The sequence below is a fragment of the Perca flavescens genome, chromosome 5, assembly GCF_004354835.1.
Source record: "Perca flavescens isolate YP-PL-M2 chromosome 5, PFLA_1.0, whole genome shotgun sequence".
NCBI classification, from domain to species: domain Eukaryota; kingdom Metazoa; phylum Chordata; class Actinopteri; order Perciformes; family Percidae; genus Perca; species Perca flavescens.
This window is the reverse complement of record NC_041335.1, coordinates 8,312,444-8,337,208: the sequence shown is the minus strand read 5'-3', so window position 1 is coordinate 8,337,208 and position 24,765 is coordinate 8,312,444. Positions and strand designations below refer to the sequence as shown.

At 40.2% G+C, this 24,765-nt stretch overlaps 2 protein-coding genes across 2 annotated transcripts in view; one reads left to right on the top strand and one right to left on the bottom strand.

The window, feature by feature from the left end:
* The window catches only part of stxbp1b (syntaxin binding protein 1b), a 54,151-nt gene extending 45,802 nt beyond the window's left edge, over positions 1–8,349 (bottom strand). Inside the window, exon 1 of the mRNA XM_028578994.1 lies at positions 8,232–8,349. Within this exon, the coding sequence (XP_028434795.1) occupies positions 8,232–8,268 (37 nt within the window). The 5' untranslated portion in view covers positions 8,269–8,349. The remainder of the gene's footprint in view (positions 1–8,231) is intronic.
* An 11,984-nt stretch (positions 8,350–20,333) lies between these two features.
* The window catches only part of niban2b (niban apoptosis regulator 2b), a 58,887-nt gene continuing 54,455 nt past the window's right edge, over positions 20,334–24,765 (top strand). Inside the window, exon 1 of the mRNA XM_028577174.1 lies at positions 20,334–20,648. Coding sequence (XP_028432975.1) covers positions 20,594–20,648 — 55 coding nt within the window. The 5' untranslated portion in view covers positions 20,334–20,593. The remainder of the gene's footprint in view (positions 20,649–24,765) is intronic.

Here is a 24,765-nt window from a genome sequence, read left to right as displayed (position 1 = left end):
TATAGGTCACATCTCAGTATTTATCGGCTGAATGGCGATGCACAACATACAGTACGTGTATTTCGATATTTTCTACAATGAGGGCTAAATGTTCACTTGTAAGTCAAAGCCACATGTGAGATGTAACAAGCACTTTTATTAAAACAGACTATGATCAAAATAAAACGCAAAGACAGGGTTTTCTTCTCTGTTTAGAAATATACAGCTGCAACACATAAATGAAAAATTGTCTAAAATAAACAGCATATATTATATAAAAAAGGCCTATCTTTGAGAATGAAACAATAACATCCAACTATAAATTGAGGACTCTCTATGTGTGCGTATGTCCGTGTGTGTCTGTACGATAATGTGCTTATGACACTATGAGGAGAAGCTCTTCAAGTGAAATGTCACAATTAGGGTTGGGTACCGAAGGCGGTACTTTTACCAGTACCGACCGAATCACGTCGGTACTACCGAGTATTGGTTCACGTGAAATCAAACGGGGAGTAAGCGCAAGCTTGTCTTTCCTCTCTGCATGTTGACAGAGAGCAGAGTTCCGACACACAGAGGTGCGGACAGAGCAACGTCGGCTCTGCAGTTTTGTTAAAGTGGTTTCAAGTGTGGTTACGGTTTTACAAAACTTATAATGGCGAGCCGAAAGCGGTCGCGGTGCTGTTGACGTTACACTTCCTATGACATGAGCAGGCACAACAGTGGTTTCAATGCCCTGGTGACTGACTGACAGGCTGAGGTTCTAAGGCAAGAACATTTTATTTCTACAGCAACAAGGCAATTCACAGTGCTTTACATGAAACATTAAAGAGCAATTAAAAACGGTCATGATTAAAATAAAACAGGCTAAAATATAATAATATACAAATACAACAATAAAAGTTACAGTGAGTAAGAAATGTATCATTATTCAATTTAATAGGTTGTAGGGACAGGTTTGGGAGGAGAGAGGGAGGTTTTTTTTTTTTTTTGTTTAATTTCTGTCAGTGTAAAATATTCTAAATAAATAACATAATGTTCTAAGTAAATAGGTTTGGAATTATAAAAAAATCTTTTTGTAATTACAGAGGGAAAGTACCGAAAAAAGTACCGTTGGGTACCGGAACCGAAATCCAGGTACTGGTATCGGTAGTGGTATTGGTTCAGATGCGAAAGGTACCCAACCCTAGTCACAATGGATCTCTGTGGAAGCAGGACATGTGGACTTATTTTGGAGGATGATTGCTCTGTAACCATCTGTGTGTGTGTGTGTGTGTGTGTGTGTGTGTGTGTGTGTGTGTGCTTGAGCTATGTTACTGGTTACTGGTTGCACGGTGTTCGTCGTTCGACTGGTCGTGACTGTTTTCCCAAGATGGCGCCCGCCCGTATACGTCTTTCTAAACTATCTTTTAAATAAACTGTCTGTACACTTACAAAGTTCTCAATGCTTCGGTTTACATGTAGGGACCCTCATTATGCTACCGTGATATTTTGAGCCTTGTTACTGGTATAGAAATAGCAATTTCTTTTTACTTTACCCTCTGCCCCGACGAGCGGTTTGCGATAAAACTGGTTACATTCGATTAGCATGAAAACATATCCCAGAGAACACTTGACTCGGTACAAATGTGTTATTAACCCCTAGTTTAATTTTGCGCCGGATTTGTCCTTTAACCGTAGTTCTCATAAATCCACCGGAGTTTAAAATTCCAACACAAAGAAAGCGGAAGGAAACGGACATCAGCCAAAAGACATGCATCTGGCGTTATTTCCTGCAGCACCGGATATAGATTACTGCCGCCACAACAGAACGTTACCAGCGGAAACATTGGTACAAAAACTTTTACTCTCCTGCTTAAAGGAACACGCCGACTTATTGGGAATTCAGCTTATTCACCGTAACCCCCAGAGTAAGACAAGTCGATACATACCCTTCTCATCTCCGTGCGTGCTGTAATGCTGTCTGACGGCTCCAGCGCCATCAGGCCAGCACAGAACTAGCAGGTGAATGGTTCCAGTAATCCTACTGCTCCGAATAAGTGACAAAATAACGCCAACATGTTCCTATTTACATGTTGTGATTTATAGAGTCACAGCGTGTACAAAAAACAACGTAACGTGAGACACAGCCATCTTCTAACAAGAAACAAACCGGGAACTATATTCTCAGGCGGAAGAATATAGTACTTTGGCGGAGTGATATGCTCGCAGCAAGCCTGTCTGAGAATATAGTTCCCGGTTTGTTTACTGTTAGAAGATGGCTGTGTCTCATGTTACGTTGTTTTTTGTACATGCTGTAACTATACAAATCACAACATGTAAATAGGAACATGTTGGAGTTATTTTGTCACTTTTGTCAGAAATTGGGAGCAGTAGGCTAGTTGGAACCAGTTAACTGCAGGATCTGTGCTAGGCTAAGCTGATGCTGGAACTGTCAGACAGCGTTATAGCACGCACGGAGATGAGAAGGGTATGTATCGACTTGTCTTACTCTGGGGGTTACGGTGAATAAGCTAAATTCCCAATAAGTCGGCGTGTTCCTTTAACAAAATATACAGCTGTACAGGGACAGACTGGGGCTAAAAAATAGCCCTGGCCTTTCTCCCAAATAGGCCCATCATCCGGCCATTTGCCCCTAGCCGTGCGCGACAGACACTAGCCAGGATGTCCTGATACTCTGCCACAATACTGTAGCCTATCAGACAAGGTATTCACAGCAAGTAACATCTCATAACCAATGATGATAATTGGGGTTGTGTTTATTAATTAAGCCTCAGCCTTCAAATAAAAACAAAAAATGTACAATGCCATTACATCTTCATTGGAAATAAAATACAAATAATGAAATGTCACTGGCTACAGAAACCCCAAATTACACAAATTTGTACAGAGTATTACTGACAACACTTTCAGAGATAAAATTGGCAACTTGCTGTACCTGAACATAGGGATTAGATATTCTGTAGGTCTATACCAAAACTACACTGAGAGTGTTAGTTACTACTATAACTATTCAAATATAAATGTATATAACATGTGTTGCTTTGTGTTAAAGAATTAGCATTGAATAACCTATTTAATATGTTGTCAATGTCATATTACACTTTTGATTCATATTAAGGCTGTGAAATAATGAAAATGACTAAGCCCTATCAATTTTGTCTGTGAAGCTTTCACAGACAACCACCAGGTCTTTGCCAGTTCCACAATAGTAAATGCAAATACGAAAGACAAGGAAGACTCTGATGGAAGACTAGGATTTTTTGGTTAAACTTTTGGTTACATTTGTTGAATTATTTATCCCCCTTCCTTGTTTGTTAGCACGTTTAGAGTGGTACCAATGCATGCCTGATGGTTTCCCGTTTAATTTAATACCATAGTCTTCGTCCAAGCAGCAAAAGTGAGCTCCCTACAACCTCTCATATACAACCAAGTTAAATCGCGGTCAACCCGCGATTAATTTCTAACGCGTTTAATGTTTCAAATTAACCTAACAGAAATTATTAAATACGTTAAGTTTGACAGCATTAATGGCACGATCATTTTGGTTGGACGGCCGTTCTGGACTTTTCCAGAACGCACAGATTGTCAGTCCGTCCCTGCAGCTGTGCAAACAACAAATAAAACTGCAAATGTGGCGCTTTGTCTCCCTCCAATATTCTTTGATAATGACATGTGCCTTTAAAAACGTAAACATCTGCAAACATAATGATATTACCTCACTTTTCTTAGTGGATATCAATTTCTTTAAAATTATCTTTTTTAACTAACACACACCTGCAACAAGGCTGGATTACCAACCGGGCATAGTCGGCCCTCAGCGGCCCCATATTCACTTTGTGTTTGTTGGTATATCGTAACTTGGTCAATTCCAAATTTATTTAGGAATATGCCCATACTACACTGAATTAAGTGAAATTAAATTATCCTGCATTATTACCTGTAGAGGGTCAAAGGAGAGGGCCAGAATAAAAGAATCATCAGGCACTTTACAACACCATTAACTCTGTCCTTTGCTCTTTTTATTCTTCTTTATATAAGTCTGAATCGCCATCTGACTTCACCAAAATAAATTATTTTCTTAGATAGGAACCTTCTGAGGTAATACTTTCTGAAAGTACATGAACCTTCAGGGTGGAGTTTGCAGGGATGACCATTGCTGATTGGCGAAACACTCAACTTCAATTCGCTGACCACTTCATTCATAAAGAAGAAAGTACTTTCATATCTTTTCATGCCCATTTTAGGACGACGGGAGAACACTTATCTTTGTTTGATAAAATTAAAAGTAAATTAGGGCTTTACTGTTGTTTTAAAAAAGATAGCGAGAAAAAGAGAGAGAGATTGCACGAACCAGGGGCCACACTGAGCTGCAGGCTGCAGAGATGTTGGCTGCAAGCTGAGGTGAGCGAAGAGAGACCGAGAGAGAGCTGTGTATGAGAGAACTAAAAATATAAATTTATGATTGTTTCACAGCTGTTGCGTTCTAAAGCACAAATAAATAACCGTCAACACTCAACAGACGATTTTGTGGAGACAGACGCTTTTATAGTTTCACTCTCCATTTCCTTCATACTGGTGTATTAGTAGACAAGGAAGTCGGCTACTCTAGGATCGATTTATGACCATTTTAAGCGGAGAACATTTCTCTTGGTTTGATAACATTAAAAATAAAGTTAGGCTGTGCTTTTGGCTTTCAGACTCATTTAAAAAAACAGAGAGAAAGAGACAACACTGAATTGCCGGCTGCAGACGTGCATCTGGGGCGACGGTGAAAGGGTTGACAGATACAAAACCTTATTTTCTGATGGTTTCTCAGTGGTTACGCCCTTGTGGACAGTGAGTCAAAATCTTTTTTCCTACATGTTTTTGATGAAACGGGTAGGCTGCCATGTGTGTTTACCCTTATGACCACCAGCATCCCTCATCCTGTCATGTTGCTTTATACATCAGCAGACTTATTTGCCTAATTTTCATGGTTCTTTGGAATCCGGTGGAAATGCAGACAACACTGTGCTAAAGGAACCTTCTAGTTCCTTCAAAATAGTTCTGGGAACTTAAAAGACCCTAGAACCTTAGGTTAAAATGTGGCTATAGTCTAAATTTTTACTGTGAAAAACCCAGATGTTGAAAAGCATAAAGATTCACCATTAACTGTAAAGGAAATCCCCCTCTTTATGAAAATCATGCAAAATAATAAGGCTCCTGGCCCAGAGGGATTTATAGTCAATTTATTAAAAAGATTTCAGGCTAAACTATCCCCAGTATTGCATTCTGTAAAAGGAATCTCTGCAGGCAGCCCCTGCCCCAGTTTTGTTGTCATTGCTTAGAATTCCTCATGGGGGCGACAAAAACTACTCATTATAGCTTTAATCCGGTCTGGATGTTCAGGGATTCCCAGAACCTGGTTACAGCCAGCCAAAAACGTTATTGCAGGTAGCAGGAGCAATTTCCAAGTCTGCAGGAAAGAATATGGCATTTTGCACGCAAAAATAAAATAAACCCTGTTCAAAAATTTTGAGAAGAACATAGATAGATATCAGTCAGGGCTGGACTGGGACAAAAAAATCGGCCCTGGCATTTTTGGCCCAGGGGGCCCACACCCACGAGACACAATCCCTGCAGACAGTCCTCTTTTATTATTGATATTTGATATTGTATTGTATTGCCATTATTGTTATTATTACTATTTTGCTTAATATTGGCTTAGCAACTTTTAAAAACAGTTTACTGTTCATTTTAACTATTGTAAGATTCATATATAGTATAGGATCAGGAATGAGTTGCAGTGTTAGCATTAATACTCCACAGTTATGTGAAACAACAGACAGAATAGGCTAGCTAAACACTACAATAGTTAAAATGGTACTGGCATTCCACAAAGCACCTTTGGCTTTCCAATGCTACTTAATAACATTAGCTAATTAAGCAATTCAAGGAACACTGATGCTTGTATCAACACTGATTTTATAGATCACACAGACTTTTCAGCTACCCAACAGGCCAACCGCTAGCATTTTCAATGTAAGCTTAAGCAGTTAGGTTAACTGACAGCCACTAACTTAACTACAGCCAAACTGCTTGTTGTCGTTATGACGTGGGGCACACACACACACACACACACACACACACACACACACACACACACACACACACACACACACACACACACACACACACACAGCCTCCTTTCCTGAGAGTCCCTATTAATTTGCCTACTCCTTACCACGTCGTCAACTATTCTCTTCTTCCATCATTTCCTCACTCGCCCCCATGGCCCTGTCATGGTCACTCTGCTCCTCCTCCGCTTCTTCCCTGTCATGAAGTGGTTTCTACTTCTTTGTATAGCCAGCCACCTCTCCTCCTTCATCTACGTCAGGTAATGCTGATGTTGAAGCAGCTACTAGCCTCAAACATTTCAGAAATGTTGGCACATTTTGAGGCATCCGCCTGTAGATTCTTGATCTTTTTCTCCCGTAATTTCTCTGCACCTCCCTTGCGCTTTGGTGGTCGTTTGTCCATTTTGACGTGGATGCTAAACTTACAGCATAAGCATAACTATTACAGCTTGTGTCTAAGGGCCGGGAGTGGGGATTAGGGTTCCTGGATTTGATTTGTTCAGGCCAGTGCCAATAAAGAAAATGAACCAATGGGCCACTGTCAGTTCTTTATGGGACGGCACGGCCAAAAAAAATAATAAATAACTACATATACATTTTATCGACGATTCGACCCAAAAGTGCGTTGGCCCACCGGGAAAATGCCCAGTATACCAGATGGTCAGTATAATTGTAAAATGTGAAGTTTGACTGTGAAGTTTGACGTTTCCCCGGAAATAGCGTCCAAGTGCTCAAGTGTAATTTTATAGTTCTAACTTCATAATTACTAATAATACCCAGCATGTCATGGGGACTGACTGGCCAAGGGGGCTAGCAGCACACCTGGAAAGAAAAACATCTCAGTAGCCTACTGTATTCACTGTTGTCAAACATTTATGACATCTTAATGACAAGTCCAAATTGTTTCACACAAAGCTAAATGGTATCTTTAAAGTTTGATAATTAGGCCTGCAATGACATATTTATGACAAATTATATTCTCTAGGTTAATTTCTAGTTGTCATAAGAAAGATATTGGCATGTTATATTGTCTTGGTAATGTCAAGTTGTCATGACACACATCTCAAACAATGCTAACTTTGTATTAAAAGTGTCACAATTTACCAAATGACACTTAATGACATGATGTGTAAAGCAATTAATGTTGAGATGATCCGTCTAAACGCATGTATAGGTGTGTGTGTGTGTGTGTGTGTGTGTGTGTGTGTGTGTGTGTGTGTGTGTGTGTGTGTGTGTGTGTGTAGTGGTTGGGACTGTATTATGACATTGTATTTGTTTAAAAAAGTTCATTTTAAAAATCCCGATGTAAACAGGTTTTTCACTTTAGTGGAATAATCCATCTCTTTTTAAAGATTTTGCAATGCCTTCTTCATTAAAGTTGATTTTTGTTTTTCAATGTGCGCACCTAAGTCCCTTAAGAGCTTCGTGATTTGCGTGAGACCAAACTGACCTGACGCATGCCTACTGTAGCCTACGTATACTAAATTACATGATGTTTAAAAAAAGGACTGTTGCTGTTCATATAGGCTACAGCAGATACACAAACACTTATTTAGTTGTTAGGCTACTGTGGCTGTTGGAGTCGGATCGTTCCTCCTGCACCTCTCCTCTTCCTCGGAGAATGATGTCAAAGCGCTTAATCCGCACAGACAAAGATTAGCGAGGCAGGATTTACACCAAACCAGTACTCAGTGCTCCTATATTTATACGCCAATAATGGTCCAATGAACGATAAAAACGTCCATCACATTCTAACACAACACCCCCGAACAAATTCACATTTGTATAATTCATCTCACTTACAATAAAAACTGGAGAAACCACCATTTGGCAAGCTGCATGGCTCGGATGTGTCTTTTGCGCATCGAACTTCCCATAATAATAAAAAACAGTATTACCACGAGCTGTATTGTCCTATATTACCATCAGTAATCAGGAAAGGTAGGCTACATGATGCAATAAGCACTCAAATCTCTAATTGAATGTTTGGTAATGGGGATAGCCCTGCATGCCTATATAGGCTACAATACTTTACATGGTTTGGGAATAACGAATATTAAATCAACTGTGGATTATATGTCAGCATATAAATCCTATAACAACCGACAAATATTCTAATAAATAAAATAAACTTACTTTCTCCAACAATGGCTTTCAGTCCAAGTGGTGCCATGATGAGCACTGAACCGCGCGTCCACCTGTGCAAAGAAAACTAAAACCGGTGCGACAACTATTGTCAAGCTCATAAGAATAAGCAACATACTTCCGTTGCAATTAATCCAAAATAAAAGCATTTAGTTAGGAAAGTAGTGCAGTGTCATTGGTAAAACAAGTACATAATATTGAATATTGAATGTTTCAACAAGGAGTTTACCCATGTGGAAAAATGTTGGTAACATAGAAGTTCATTTTTCTTTTTTTGTTAAATGTAACATTAGTCTCGCTTGGCCAGACCTTCCGCCACACACTAACATCAAAAACAGAGAAATAAATTGATATAGGCCTATACATTTAAATACAAATTAAATGATTAATAATAATTAAATTAAATAATAGACACATATATGTATACGATTACAAAAGACAATTTTACAGAAAAGCAAAGTACATGCAGATAAAGACACAGATGCAAGTCTCTGTAGGAAGGAATCCAAAGTCTCTGGAATTTGTCTGTTATGATTGAGGTCATAAGTCAGTTTCTCAAGAGGGAAAAGAGCCGATATCTGTGGTATCCACATGCCGACCGTGGGGACCTGTGGAACGGACCACCGCAGCAAGATACACTTTTTAGCCAGAAATAAAAGAATGATGTCAGTATCAAAAAGAAGTATGGTTTGAAAGATAAAATGAAGAAGACAATGTAAACTGTTTACCGGTAACCTCCTGCAAGGGTGTAACTTTTGTTTAAGAACAGGGGCTCTGCATTCCGGGATGGGGAAAAAAAAACGTGGTCTGGTTTATTGGCATTTCTTTAAACCAATCACAATCGTCATTGGCAGCGCTAAATCCCGGACAGAGCCACGCTGCAAAATAGCCTGGGAAAGAACTTGTTTGTCCGCTCAAAAGATGGTTTAGTCATGCAACAGAAAACTCAGATTAGACAGATACAGTGGTATGCATAAATTTAGACACACATGCTAAAGTTGACTAAAAATAGAAATAAAAAAATCATCTTTTGGAAATTGATCTTAATGCCTTAATTAAAAAATGAGGAAAAATCCAGCCTTTAAGGACACCAATTTTCTTTGTGAATGAATAATGTATCGTAAATAAATAAATATTCTTCCTTAAAATACATGGGGCATAACTATAGACACCCCTATGTTAAATTCCCATAGAGGCAGGCAGATTTTTATTTTTAAAGGCCAGTTATTTCATGGATCCAGGATACTATTCATCCTGATAAAGTTCCCTTGGCCTTTTGGAATTAAAATAGCCCCACATCATCGTTCACCATACCTAGAGATTGGCATGGATTTATTTCAGTTAGCCTAATAGCTGGTTTGATTTGCATTGATATGGATCTTATTTCAGTTAGCTATTAGGCTAACTGAAATTAAACCATGCCAATTGTGAGATATGGTGAAGGGTATGTGATGATGTGGGGATATTTTTATTCCAAAGACCAAGGGAACTTTATCAGGATGCATAGTATCCTGGATCCATGAAATAACTGGCCTTTAAAAATAAAAATCTGCCTGTGTGTATTTTAAGGAAGAAAATTAATTTATTTACGATACATTATTCATTCACAAAGAAAATTGGTGTCCTTAAAGGTTGGATTTTTCCTCATTTTTTCAATAAATTTTTGAAATCAATTTCCAAAAGATTATTTTTTTACTCCTCTTTTTAGTCAACTTTAGCATGGGTGTCTAAACTTATGCATACCACTGTAGTCTAGCTTGCTGTCTGGATTTACCCTGCAGGTTTCTGTGGAGCAGTGAACCATAGTCCTCATAAATTGACCAGAGTTTAAAATTCCAACAGAAAGAATGCCCAAGGTAATTGACATCCGACTGAAAAGAATTACATCCAACGGAATTTCCGGCGGCAACGGAACAATCCCGGAAGCGGAATGTCCTGGATATAGACTACAAAATTTGCAATACGTAATTTCCAGTGAAACACACACTCCACCCAGGAAATAATGTCTAACTCACATACACAGGGTCAGATGGTTAGGAAATCCACAACTGCATCAACCTGTGTCTCGCCAGTACCCCCAACATATCGGGAGGGCTGAAAATTTCTGATATCGGATTTTACAAATTCACAATCTGTACAAAAAATACCGTTGGGCCATATAAAGCATAGACTGTATGATACGAGGCCAAATGACCAGTGCACATAACAACGCATTCTCATGAACGTGTCCATATGATATCGTACGAAAATGTATGCACACCAAAATGTAGCCTACGATATCCCGGCTGGCTACGAGCTCCATGACGCCGAATGACAGCTGGTAGTTGTTTAAGCCGCTACAGAGCTTCATGACGCTGGCTACATGCTGGCTACAGACCTCCGTTGTATCATCGGTAGTTAATGGTTCAGTTACCAGAAAATAGGTGACTTTGAGCCGGGTACAGAGCACCGCAAGCTGCCGATTTTTTTCTGTCCGAGCCCAGCCCGCATCCGACAGAGCCGTGACCGAACCCGGCCCGAGCCCGACAGGCATTAAGAAATTTGTGTCCGAGCCCGACACAGTTAAAATCAAATTTTTTTCTACGTTTCTCACGTTTTTGTGTGGAAAGCCAGCTTTTATTAAGCAACTGTAGGAAGGCATTCAGAAACGTCGACAGAAGAGCGCATCAGTGTGTTAACCTTTCCTGATTGCTTCATTTCCGACCGTGATCAGAAAATCAAGGGAGACTCGTTACCTCCAGGGCCGACGTTAGGCTATAACATGATTATCGTCAGGGTTACAATCCCGTTTCTTGTGAGCAAATGAATGAACTTGGCTTTCAGTCTGGGGTTTATTTCAGACACCTCACACACTGTGTACAAAACTTAAACTTATTCCACCAACTCTGCTCTGGTTGCATACAACACGTCTGCTTCCTCTTTCTCTATCTCTCTTCTGCCCACTTTCCACACACACACACACACACACACACACACACACACACACACACACACACACACACACACACACACACACACACACACACACTGAGCTTTCTTAAAGAAGCAGCAGCACTATTTCACAACAAATGCCTTATCACGCTGATGTAACCGAGCCCGACCCGAACCCGACCATCATTTCTAAATATCTGTCCGAACCCGGCCCGGCCCATCGGGTCCCGTTGGACTCGGGTCGGGTATCCATGCCTTAAAGCTGCCGTTCGTTTCGGCAGACATTACTACGGTGGCCGACAGGGGCAAACGCCCTGCCACTTCAGAAAACACATGCAAATAGACAAAACACAAGCAAATTAAGAAAACAATTTCATTAATTTGACAACACATGCGCAGCATTCAGCAAACGCGCTGCATATACACACAACACAACCAAATATACAAACGCGCTGCAATTAAAAAACGATGCAAAAAGAAAAGCAAACCCCGAAAAAAGAAGCAATGCAAAAAGAAAAACAACTTCATTAATTTGACAACACATGCACAGCATTCAGCAAATACAGAGGGTTTAATTTCCAGGTCCGAAAGCGCATCACTGAAGTGTAGACCTCCCTCAAGTGTAATATTGTGATTATACAACAAAATAACTGACCAATCTGTATTCATATTGTGGAGCAATACGCTCTTGAAATACAAAAAAATAGACTATTTAAAATAGTCCCTCTCTGTTTAGTAAACCAGCCAATTTACCGTGGGATTTATCAAACTGAATAAATCCCGCCTGCACATAAAGACAAAACTGCTTTGGTTGCTCCATCGTGTTGTAAGTAAGACATCTGCTGAAAAAGTTATTGTATTCATTAGCATGATTTTCGTACTGTTTAGTTCAAAAACATCCAAAACACCAAAGGAAGATGAGCCGACCAAACGCGAGCTTTTATTTTGAAAAGTCGAAGCTCGAGCACGGCCCCAGCCTCCCGGCTGAGACGGGAGCATCAACTGTAAATTACTAATATATTATATTATGTTATTAATAAGGGCCTGAGACAGGAGTTCTCTTTTTACTATGCAGCCATACCCGACTCTAATAAAAAGGCAGAAAAGGGGTCATAAATCCAGCTGATTAGCTGCTCCCTCTAGAGGTCTGGAGAACTTCCGTTGTGGAATCTGGATGCAGCGTTTTTTTTGTGGCATTTGTTTTCGGGGTTTGTGTGCTTTTCTTTTTGCATCGTTTTTTATTCGCATCGCGTTTATGTATTTGGTTGTGTTGTGTGTATTTGCATCGCGTTCGCTGAATGCTGCGCATGTGTTGTCAAATTAATGAAGTTGTTTTTCTTTTGCATTGCTTCTTTTTTCGGGGTTTGCTTTTCTTTTTGCATCGTTTTTTAATTGCAGCGCGTTTGTATATTTGGTTGTGTTGTGTGTATATGCAGCGCGTTTGCTGAATGCTGCACATGTGTTGTCAAATTAATGAAGTTGTTTTCTTAATTTGCTTGTGTTTTGTCTATTTGCATGTGTTTTCTGAAGTTGCAGGGCTTTTGCCCCTGTCGGCCACCGTACATTACGGTTACATTTAGTCTACAAAATATGAGCATTTTGCGACGACGAAAGTTAAGATTGGGCACCAAAACGAGCGGCCGTCAATGTAGTGAATACAGCAAAAAACAAACATGGAATGCTTATGAATTAGGATACAGTGCCTAATTTTTCGTAGCTTTTTGAACGAATGGTGAGATGTATGCACAAGCTAGGCACACAGAACCAACGTAAGGTAAAACTTAATCTTAAAAGGTGAATAGAAAAGAATATAATTTTGTACTCTCATTTAAAATGAAAAACTAATATTTGTATATCTGTACTAATTTTACTATAAAACTTTAGAGGAAATACTGAGAGCAATTGACATGAAATCACATTTTTACTGTGAGGAATTATAGGCGAATTAATAAGTAACAACTTTTCTGTACTGTTTGTACTGTTTCTTTTAAGCATTTTGGTGGGTTCTACGTTTGGAATTCTAGCCCCATCAAATAGTTTTAAAAAGTGATATTTGATGGGGCTCTTGTTATGCTGCTAAATGCAGTCCAATATCATGCTTACAATGGACTATCATTTACAAACTTTTACTTTTTAAGAACAGGAACCCAATACCTGCTATTCAGTCTTGACTTGCTGTGCAAGAAAGATGTCAAAATTCCTTATATGAAATAAAATAAGAACGTAAAAGCTCAAATAAAAGTAAATAAATGTATATAAAATACATACATTTAATGGTACATTAGTTTCATAAAATAAGTTAAGTATAATGATTCCATGCAGCAAACGCATAAAAAACTAATTAAAAAAGACTCCCTGGTGTCCACAGAGATGTAACAGTAGCTTATGGTGTATAGACGCACTTCAGACAATTTTAGAAAAAAAGTGACTTTTGGGTTTGAAGTCCACGAGAGGGCAGCAGAGGAGAAGTAAACAGCATATCAGCTGTTCAAGTGAGAAGAGGAGAAAAGAAAAAGGCTCTCACTCTTTTGGAAGAAAAACATCATTGCAAACTTGTCTCCACACGGTTTCTGAGCCATGTTTTGCGCCAACTTCCATGATTTGAAATATGCAGGCTGATTAATGACTTCACAGGAGAAACAACCAGAACATAGCAATGTGCTAACAGAAAGAGCACTAGCTTGATGTTGAAGTAAATTGCAGCATTTGAATTTGCATCATGGCCAGATTACTGAAAGCCATGCTCTTGGGGTCCCTACTGAGGACTATATTATAAATAACTCTACATTTTAGAGTCTAGTTTTAAAATGCAGCAGAGAATTTCTAATAAGGGGAGAACTTCCACTCTCTGGATACCGGTTGCAGTTCCACTCTGGTTCCATACGAGGGCACTCACAGGCGAGTGCAGAATGAATGGTGGTCTATGGAGCTATACCCCTCAAAATCCACTTTTCTCAGGATATAATTTTTTGTCTAATAATTTGAATGTTGCATTCGAAAGGGGAGGCTAAGAAAATACACACTGCTGGGTGTTAGATTTTTTTAAAGTGGCTTTTTTGTTCTAAAAAGCCTTTTAAAATGTCAGTGACATCATATGGCCAGAGATATTGCTTTATGGCAAGCTCAAGTCACTTCCTTTTTTTTTTCTCGAGGCATCGACAACACAGCTGACGGGTTAGGCTCTCCCTGTCTATGCTAGAAAGAGGTTTGCTAATGTTTTAAAGACCACGCCGAAATATTCACTCAGACATTCTGGTTCTGCTTCGGATGCCATCAAGCAGGATCTCTGGTCGTAATCAGTCCTTCACTGACCAATCAGCATTCATAACGTGTTATGGGCAACAATGACTCAACCTGTAAGAAATCGAAAGGACATAAGTACTCGTTCATTCAACTTTTGACGTATAATCCATGTTGCAAAAACTACAATCAAAACTGAGATTTTTCAACGACAATCATGCGAAAGAGTCAAATTTAGCCGTCTAACTCCATAGAGTCCCATTCATTTTGCACTCGCCTGCGATCACCCCCAGTGGAACTCCGGTGGAACTACAACCAAATTTGGTACAATGGGGCTAAATAGGGAGTGAACAGGCTCTCCATAGACAGCCTCTGAATGCAATGATTCACCTTCAAGAGCTTAAAAAGGTGTGTTCTGTTGGAAACTCCAACTTCATCACAGGGACTTGTGATGCGTTCCAGTCACCTCCAAAAAGAAAAATTTTAATGGTCGAATTCGGTAAGTTACTTCTGACTTCCGACTTTTATTTTGAAAATGAAGGTTTTTTTCTCACTTCACTCCGCTTATCCTTTTTCTGCAGCAGAAGTCCTGTGTAGAACTGACAATAAGTTAAGTTATAGGCTACTACTGCTAACGTTCATGTAGCACAATAACTTTTCTATACATGGTGTTGCAATGTTTAGTTAATGTCAAATGTAAGCATTTGTGCTGCGATAAAATGCTGGTAAAGACTTATTTCAGTAATTAGCCTGTTCGGAAACTAGCCTCGCTGGGTACTAAGCTACCTGGCAAGCCTAACTAGCTGACATTTCTAGCTAACATTTCATCCAGAGAGAATGCAGATCTCATTCGCAGTCATCAAATGCTTTTATAAATGCTGTAATACTGTAAAAGCTCACAGATATTCAAAATTTGTATTATTTGTGTTTTATTAAAACCTCTGACAATATCCACCACTATGCTGCATCATTTATACTGTTTGTAGGCTACTACTTCCAATATTTTAGTAAAAGGCTTAAAGCTATAGTGCATAGTTTCTGTCTCCCCCATGAGGAATTCAAAGTAATGAAAACACTTCTGTTGGTGCATCCACATGACACAAATCTGTTTTTATAGAAGTCTATGGGAAAATGAGTCTACTTCTCACTTGATTTATTACCTCAATAAACATTTTCTCAATCGCTACTTTCAAGTCTTCTTTAATACAGCGTGATGTAGCTACATTTTGTAAATTATGGTCCCATTTATTTTAAAATTGGCGATAAAGAAGGGGATGCTTCAGGGGGGTGGATATATGCCGACCTGTCAATCAGGACAGAGGCTTAGCAATTCTATCCGTGGCCCTGTGTACATTAAAATAGCTGTGTTTTTGATGTTGTCAGAGAGATGTTGGCCTCTCACTGTGTGTTTTCATTTCATCAAAATCTCTTAATTGCTTTGGCTCATGACACAGTGACAGTGATACCCGGTTTAGCTCATGAGACATAAAATAGGCTAAATTACCGTATGCAACACTTGAAAAGCAAAGATGCACCTGTAACTTATTCTATTATTGTAAATGAATGATTTTCTATCTGAGCAAAACATTCATCGCAACATCCCGGTAACACTTACTCGGTAATACAGTGGCAATAAAGCACCGTAAAGAAAAGAGCTTTACGACAGCAGTTGTCATAAAAACACTACAGCTTTTGTCCAAAGCAGCTGCTAGAATCAATTCAAACTGAAAGTTACATATGGCCAATTTAAAGGCCCAGACACACCGACCAGACTGAAAAAGGCAGTTGGACTGATCAGTCTCCCCCAGTTGGTCAAAAAAGTGCCTCGAAACACACCAAAGCGATGAGACGTAATACGTCTCCATAACAGCAGGCGGCGCTAATATGTATTGTCGCCCAAAAATGAATACCGGCAGCTGATTGGACAAACGCATCACGTGGGTCTGGTTTCTCCGGAAATTCAAAGACAGACTGTCATGGCGGCTTGTTCAGAATACGATCTCATATTGTACTAAAATAGTTCACCGAAACGTGTTTCTGAAAACATTTTAAGCGAGAAATAGGCCATGCAGTTGCTGAATCTGTCTTAATTTCAGATCAACAAAGAGAAAGATTTTGAGAGACTCTAGTCACGCTCATTCCGCTCCCCGTTTCCGGGTTAGCACTCAGATGGGTCATTTGAGTCCGACTGTCGGCAGTGGCAATTATACATGTCAAAATTTTTTTCTCGCATACCATCGTTGTCTATCATGCAGCCCACTCGCAGAGTGCAGTCTGGTTATTATAAATAAATGAAGACGATGAGAAGGGTAAAGAAAACTAGTTAGGAGGATGCTAACGGCCGTGCAAAACATAATACACCGTTGCCTGCAAACCAGTGTTCATGTTTATGAATCAAACTTTTTCGTGTAGCTCTTCAGAGGCAGCCACTAGTCCAGTTTGCTGGAAAAAGGGGAGATTTGTGTTGAGAAGTATGACAATTTTCAAAATTTTATTTAGTGTCAGAAGCAGAGCAGTGTGCAGTGTGGAAGGCACATGTAAGTTGTTGCAACACATGTCTAAACAAGCAAACATGATCAGATTACAATATAACCACTTTCTATGCCCAAATGTGGATCCATTATGCCTTTTGTCCTTGAAAGTAGGATATAGTAAATATACAAAGCTCACGACTGAGAGGAAATAGGATGAAACTAATATGAAAAAAAAGAATTTGAATTCACTTTTATTTCGTTTCAAGGTTTGTATATAACTTTCTGATATTGTTGAACATCATTGTGTTGTAAAGGTGTTGTTAACTGTTCTAATAAATCTACATTGTGAAGCAACACTTAGGCCTACTGTATTTGCACTGAATTGGAAATTATTATATTTTTTAAAAAATACACTTAATTAGGCTATTAGGCTGTAGACTTACATGGCCTACTAAGGTTTAAATTACATTATTTTAATATAGTCAGTCGTGAAGTAAAGTGGCATAAAATTCTGAAACTGAAAATGAGTCACACTCCGGCCCTGCATGCAGATGAATAGCGGCAACTATTCTCACAAGTTAGGCCAAACAGATTTTTTTTTTACAAATCTAATCTAAATTAAAGCTCCAAGCAGCGATGGACAGGCCCTCGCGCCATAGGCGCGCGTCGGGGTTACTGGCGGACTCCGCTCCTTGCGACCGTGCATTTGCGCGGCACTCAGACACCGCAAATCGTCACCAATGAAAAGGGAACTCCATGCCGAGTTCAACGATACCTCACACAAGATTCTATGTCATACATTTCATTAGCTGTGAAAGGCGGCGTGGCTAAAGCACAGAGGGGCGGTTCAAACCATCACCAATTAAAAAGGAACTCTTTGCTGAGTTCAATGATACCTCACACAAGACTGTACCTTAGATGGGTCTGAATTTATGAAAGAGGCGTGGCTTAAACATAGGGGGCGGGCCAAACCATCTCAAATGAAGAAGGAAGTCTCTGCTGAGTTCAATGATACCTCACACAAGGGTCTACATCACAAGGGTCATTAGTTAGAAAAGGGGGCGTGGCTAAATCTTAGGGGGTGGGTCAAACCACCAATTAAAAAGGAACTCTGTGTTGGGTTCAATGACACCTCACACAAGACTCTACCTTAAACGGTTGAAATGTTATGAAAGGGGGCGTGACCTGAGTAAGTGGGCGTGGTTAAACTATAGGGGGCGGCTCAGTATCACAAGTAGACCACACATTATAAGTTTCATGTAAATCGGATGATGTTTGTCATATAAGGCGCATTTCCTGTTGCCAGCGGGGGGCGCTATGACCAAAAGTCAATTTTGGCCTGTAGGTGTCCTCAGGCCTCAACCCTTCAATCAAGTCAATCATGAGAAATTTCGGGCAATTACGACAACGTACACTCAAGTTACAACTTCATCACTAAACACTCAAAATGGCCGCCACGTTTTGGGTTTAGGGTATGGCTCTAATGAAGTTTTTTGTACATCTTGACATGTTACATATGTGTACCAAGTTTCGTGAGTCTACGTTAAATGCACTGCAGGGGCTCAACTCTTTTAACTTTGTAGGGGGCGTTGGTGAGCCATTTTTGTGCGCCTATTCCCGAAACCCTTAAAATACGTAAATTTTGGTGAGTTTGTGATGCAACCGGCAATTTTGGTGAATTTTTGAATATGTTAAGCCCACAAGACTCTACCTTAAACGGTTCAGATGTTAGTGGGCGTGGCCTGAGTAAGTGGGCGTGGTTAAAGCAAGGGGGTAAGCTTCGCTTCAGAACGCGAACCTCCGATGGCGCCTAACTTTACATCTGAAGCGTTTAAAGACTCTATTTTTCCGTTGTTTATTTATAAAGAAACACGACAATGTATAAAAGGCTCCATTACCTTGTACCTCACGTTATGGCTCCGTAGCAGACGTTTTTGTAAAAATAAGCTAACGATTGTGTCATAACCAAATGACTTACTGTCGCACAGTAGAGGAATTACCATATAGTACATGAGAAGCTCGCAGGCAGTTTCGACTTACATTAGCTGTTTAGGTTTAATTACTAATGTAAACTAGCATGTTAGTTAGCAATAATTAGCCTGTGCTTATGTTATCTCCTTACATATACATACACTCTCCGTCTCTGTGAGATTGGAAATGATTGAGATTTCTCTTGTCACAGCTACCAGAAGACTTACAACTTTCAGACACGTTGCTCACGTCACATTTACGTTGTCTCTGTCAGTTGGATGCTGTGCAGTAAAGCAAGAGATCACCGGAAAAGTGCTTCTAATAGCCTTCACTGGTCTCCGTCCAGAGCAACGGGGTCTATTGGTCCATTATATATATGTCAATGGGTTAAAGTATAGGGGGTGGCTCAGTATCACATGTAGACCACACATTATAAGTTTAATGTAAATCGGATGATGTTTATCATATAAGGCTGATTTCCTGTTGCCAGCGGGTGGCGCTATGACCAAAAGTCAATATTGGCCTGTATATGTTCTCAGGCCTAGCCTCTTGTTGATTGTGGGAAATTTCAAGCAGATATGACAATGTACACTGTAGTTGCAGCTACTTTCTCGTTCATCGCTAAACACTCAAAATGGCTGCCACGCCCACACCGTTTGATGAAAAGTTTTTCTTTTAATAACTTTTCATCTGTAAGGTGTTGCCACTAGGGAGCGCTATGACTTTGAGTCAATTTTGTCCGGTAAATGTCGTCAGAGTTAGAGTCTTATGAATCATGAAAAGTTTCGAGCCAATTGGACAATGTACACTGAAGTTACACCCACTTCCTGTTTTGATCGCGAAACGCACAAAATTGCCGCCCCGCCACGGCCACGCCCTATTACGAAAAGTTTTTCTTTCTTCTTTAACGTCTTAAGATGGCACAGACCAAATATGAAGTTGATCGGATGAAATCTCTAGGAGGAGTTTGTTAAAGTACGACATGTGGAAATGGCCAAAATCGCACTAATTTTGAACTTTCAATTCAAAATGGCGGACTTACTGTTGGGTTTAGGGTGTGGCTCCATTGACGTTTTTTTGTACGTCTTGACATGGTACATATGTGTACCAAATTTCATGAGGTATGCAGGGGCAAAACATTTTTTATTTTGTAGGAGGCCTAGTGAGCCATTTTTGTGCGCCTATTCCCGAAACCCTTAAAATACGTGAAGTTTTTCAGTATGTTTAAGCCCCGCAAAAAAGGCAATTCATTTGCCGGACGAAGGAAACAGAATAATAATTAATTCAGTTCCAATAGGGCCGTCGGCGCTCGGGCCCTAATCATTCAAACAATTTTGAGATCTATCTTTTGATTTTGAGATCGTGGGAGACTCGCATTTCCAGACCTAGGCCTATGTCCACAGCGCTGGGATATATTAACTCATTTTCCCCACATGAATTGAACGCACCGCCGCTGGAAGGTGGGAGTGCTTCCCCTACATTACAGGAGGGTGTGTCTCTCCGAGAAAGTCAGTAGTGTGTCACTCGGCTAACATTTTGTCTTCCCCCTACCTAGGCTACTTGTTTGCTACCGCCCGTCTCATTTCCAAACTTCAGTCAGTTCAGGTTATGTTGGAGAGGAGGTGAAAGGGCTTCTTTAGGAGTCTGCACTACTCTGAACTGATTTCCCTGCGTTTGTCTTAATAACGTTTGTTATAGATCAGTGGAGCCAATCGGGGATTTTGAGTTTCATCCACCATGGGGGACGTGATTTCCAGTCACCTGGATGAAGCCAAGCGGGAGATTATCACAGGTGAGGACCTTTTTGTGGAGGTTTGTTGGTAGGTGCTGTTATGTAGGCTACGTTTTTGCCCAGCGGCCACTGAAGATTCTACATAGCCTAGTATAAGTAGAGAAATTAGAATGGAAGACATTTTCTAGGATGTTAGTGTGACTCTGGTAGGCTACTCCTTACTGTTTTTGCTGACTAAATGTGTATTTCTAGACTGCTTTAATCGCTTGTGGTATCAACGTTGATCTACTGTTGCAATAAACGCAAGGTAGGCTACTGAGGTGTGGACAGTGTGGCTGTTGACAGGATTTTTTAAACACTGTGTCATAAGTCCGACCAATCAGCCAAACAGTTTCGAAGAGACCCCCCAAAAAAAGTACGAAAACCTTTTATTTAGCCTAATGAAATCTTTTGTAGAGTTTGGTAGGCCTAATCATTTTAAAGTGCGTTTATGTCCTTATAGCCGATGGCTAAAAGCAGTTTACTAAGAGCATTTTAGTTCGAATTTGAAACGTAAACTGCAGTATAGGTCCCCACATTTCTAGAAGGAATACTGTTGACTTGATATATATGCAGCTACATCTCTGAATGATTGGGCCTATCGGTTTCTTGTCTTCTGTAGTGTTACTTCAGTATCAATAATGTTACCAGGGTGTGTTAACTATTAAAATATACGTTGTCAGTTATTTGTCTAGGATCTGAGTTCTGTTGGCTTTATGGCTGTAACGAATGATTAGCCTATTTTGTATTAATACTGAATGTGCCTATTAGTTTCTTAATTAATTGTTTGATCTATAAAATGTCAGAATATGGTAAAAAATAAATGCCCAGCACAATATCCCGAAAACCCAAGGTGACCTCCGTGTGTCAGACAAACATTCTTAAACCCAAAGTTATTCAATTCACAATGGTTTTAAATGGCGAAAACCAGCATATATTCACATTTGAGAAGAAAAATGATACTAATAGGAGACAGTAGCCAGTCCGTAGGCACGTGGTTTGGGAACCGACCACCTTCCAGTTCAAGTCCTGCATGGACCCTGTCACAGAGGTTAGGCTGGTAGCTGGATAGGTGCCATTTCACCTTCTTGGCACTGCCATGGTTCCCTTTAGCAATGCACCGAATCCCTAATTACTTTGCAGCCCCATCACTCTGGCATCTCTCCGTGTGTGTGTGTGTGTGTGTGTGTGTGTGTGTGTGTGTGTGTGTGTGTGTGTGTGTGTGTGTGTGTGTGTGTGTGTGTGTGTGTGTGTGTGTGTGTGTGTGTGTGTGTGTGTGCGCGTGCGCGCGCGTGCGCGTGATCATGAAATTGAATTGTATTTCCCCAAGAGAGATCAGTGTACTTCTAACACATTTTTCACAATCACAATTTTCTAAAGCCTAACAACGGTTTGCAAATGTCTTATTTTGTCAGACCAACATTTCAAAACCCGAAGATATTCCATATTTGTTGCATAATTTAAAGAAAAGCAGAAAGTTTAGGGCCTGGAACAAACAGTTTCTGCTTAAAAAAAAAAAAAAAAGACTTAAAACCAGTAAGCGATTATCAAAATAGTTTCAGATTAATCTTCTGTTAAACATTTTATCATTTTGGCGTATTGGGCTTCTATACTTCAAATTTAGATCAAGTTTCGATGTGAATGGTTTTTGAGAAAAAGACTGGTGACAGTCAAGTAGCCTGATTTCTTTGAAACACATTTTATTAACCAAGAATAGCCCAGGTTAACTTAACTGCCATGGTCATTTGGGCTTGATCTCACTTTAAATAATATATGAATATAGCTTTTTTCCTATTACATTGAGTTGTTGACCTGTGTCACTTTAATAGGCAAAGTGGGAAATTAATGTATAAATAGCAGCCAAAATGATTGCAGTTTCTAGCCATTTTCACTCATCAAATTAAGATAGGAAAAGAAACCTAAAAAATAGAGGCTGCACCCTTATCAGTTCCAGCTCTTATTAATGAGCATTTGGCCTGTTAAAACTTGTTAATTTGTAAGTGAAGTCATATATTCAGCAGAGTTGACTGGAGCAGATAAGGTAAAGTATAGAGTGTGGAGGACAGAACATGAAAATGCTAATTCTCAATGGGTATCAAAGGCAGTGGTCCAGCCTTTACTGATTAATTCAATGTAAAAAAAAAAACAGTGGAAAATCAGGTTTTTAATCAGGCTTGGGCCCAAAACTGCTGCTGTGGTTTGTGCTCTTGCAGGCTTGGACAGAAACTATGTTCATTCATGTAGGGACAGGTCTGATTTTCTTTGGGCCTGATCATAGCTCTATTTCTGACTCCTTACTATTGATAAATGTGGAACCAGTGGGGTGAAGCTGCTCCTCTTAGACTTACTTTTAGGTGAAATTTTACAATACTAGTGCTGCACGATACTGATGTTATATTTAGTCTAGACTGAAATATCTCGACAAATTGAATTGAATGGATAGCCACGGAATTTTGTACAGAAATCTATGGTCCACGGGAGTTGAATCCTATGGACTTTGGTGATCCACTGATGTTTCATGTAGCGCCATTGTCGGGTCAGTGTTTCAGTTTGTCAGTTGCACTTTGTGTGTAGTGCTAATTGGCAAAGGCTAGGCTAATTGGCAAAGCTTTAGCCATGCTAACATTGTGATCATGAGCATGTTGCCATTATCATTTAGTTGGTCACATTTTCATTAAGCAAAATAAGCAAAATGTGAAGTTTATTTTTAACTCAAGAATGCAACCAACAATCAACCACACAAGAAGTTTGCCTATTTGTTATTACGTTTGATGTCATTTTTAATACTCTGTGCTATCAAGTTGAGAACAGAATTCGGTGGGTTGGTATCAGCACCAATCCCCACCCCTGCCAGTCTAAAGCTGTCAACCTAGGGGAAATACTGGTTTGATAGCCAGCCACAAGGATTGATCACCAACTGGCCAAAGCTGATAACTGCCCTTTGGCCCCAGACACCTATTACTCCGTTTCCACCAAGGCAAACCTAGTTCTAGTGCTGGGCTGGTGCTGGTGCTGTTTCGCAGTTGGTTCAACTTGCGAACCTTCTCCGAACCTGTTAGCTTTTCCACAGGCTAGAGAGCCCAGCAAACTACGTCTCTACATAGCTGTATACGTTGTCTCAGTTTTCCCCGGAAATGCTAGCGCCAACAACAATGGCGGACTACATCGTCTTTCTGCAAAATGTTCCTCGGGAGTGTTTTAATCCAAATCTGATTTTTTTATTTTCCTAAACCTAACAACTCGTTTTGGTTCCAGAATTTAACTGTCCTAATGCTCACTTTTTCTGGCTTAACTCGACTTCCACTGCCCCTGAATGGGCCGTCTACTGGCAGTGTCTGTACCCAGTTCGCAGTCACCTATGGCGCTTTTCCATTACATGGTACCTACTCGCCTCGCCTCGACTCTACTCGCCTTTTTTGGTTTTCCATTACGAAAAAAAGTACCTGGTACCTGCTAACAGGTACTTTTTTTAGTACCTGCTCAGTCGAGGTTCCAAGCGAGCTGAGGCGAGCCGAGAAGGTGACGTGAAACCCTGCAGGCTGCTGATTGGTCGGAAAGAAGCGTCACTGATCACTGCATTGCTAGCGAGAGACGGCATTTTTAAATAGTTTAGCCAGCGGGTTTTTTTTTTGCTGCCGGAGGCTCCACGCAAACTTTCTCCGTAGCATACAAGTGGCTTGATGGTTATACTGGTGCGCATGTGTGATGTGTGTGTGCATGTGTGTGTGTGTGTGTGTGTGTGTGTGTGTGTGTGTGTGTGTGTGTGTGTGTGTGTGTGTGTGTGTGTGTGTGTGTGTGTGTGTGTGTGTGTGTGTGTGTGTGTGTGTGTGTGTGTGTGTGTGTGTGTGTGTGTGTGTGTGTGTGTGTGTGTGTGTGGAGCTAGTGAGCGAGGGAGAAGTGAGAGAGTGACGGCGATTATCTCCGCAGCGAGTAGCGACTCTAGAGTCATATATATATGTATGTATGTATGTATGTATGTATATGTGACCACGGTGGGAAATCTGGAGCAGTAAACGTTAACTATCTCTTTGATATCATGTTGTTTACGGAGACGGAGAACCAGGAAATGCGTCAGGGATATGTCAATGGGGAAAAGCAAGCTACTAAGCCACGCCCACGGCAGTCGCTATGACGACCA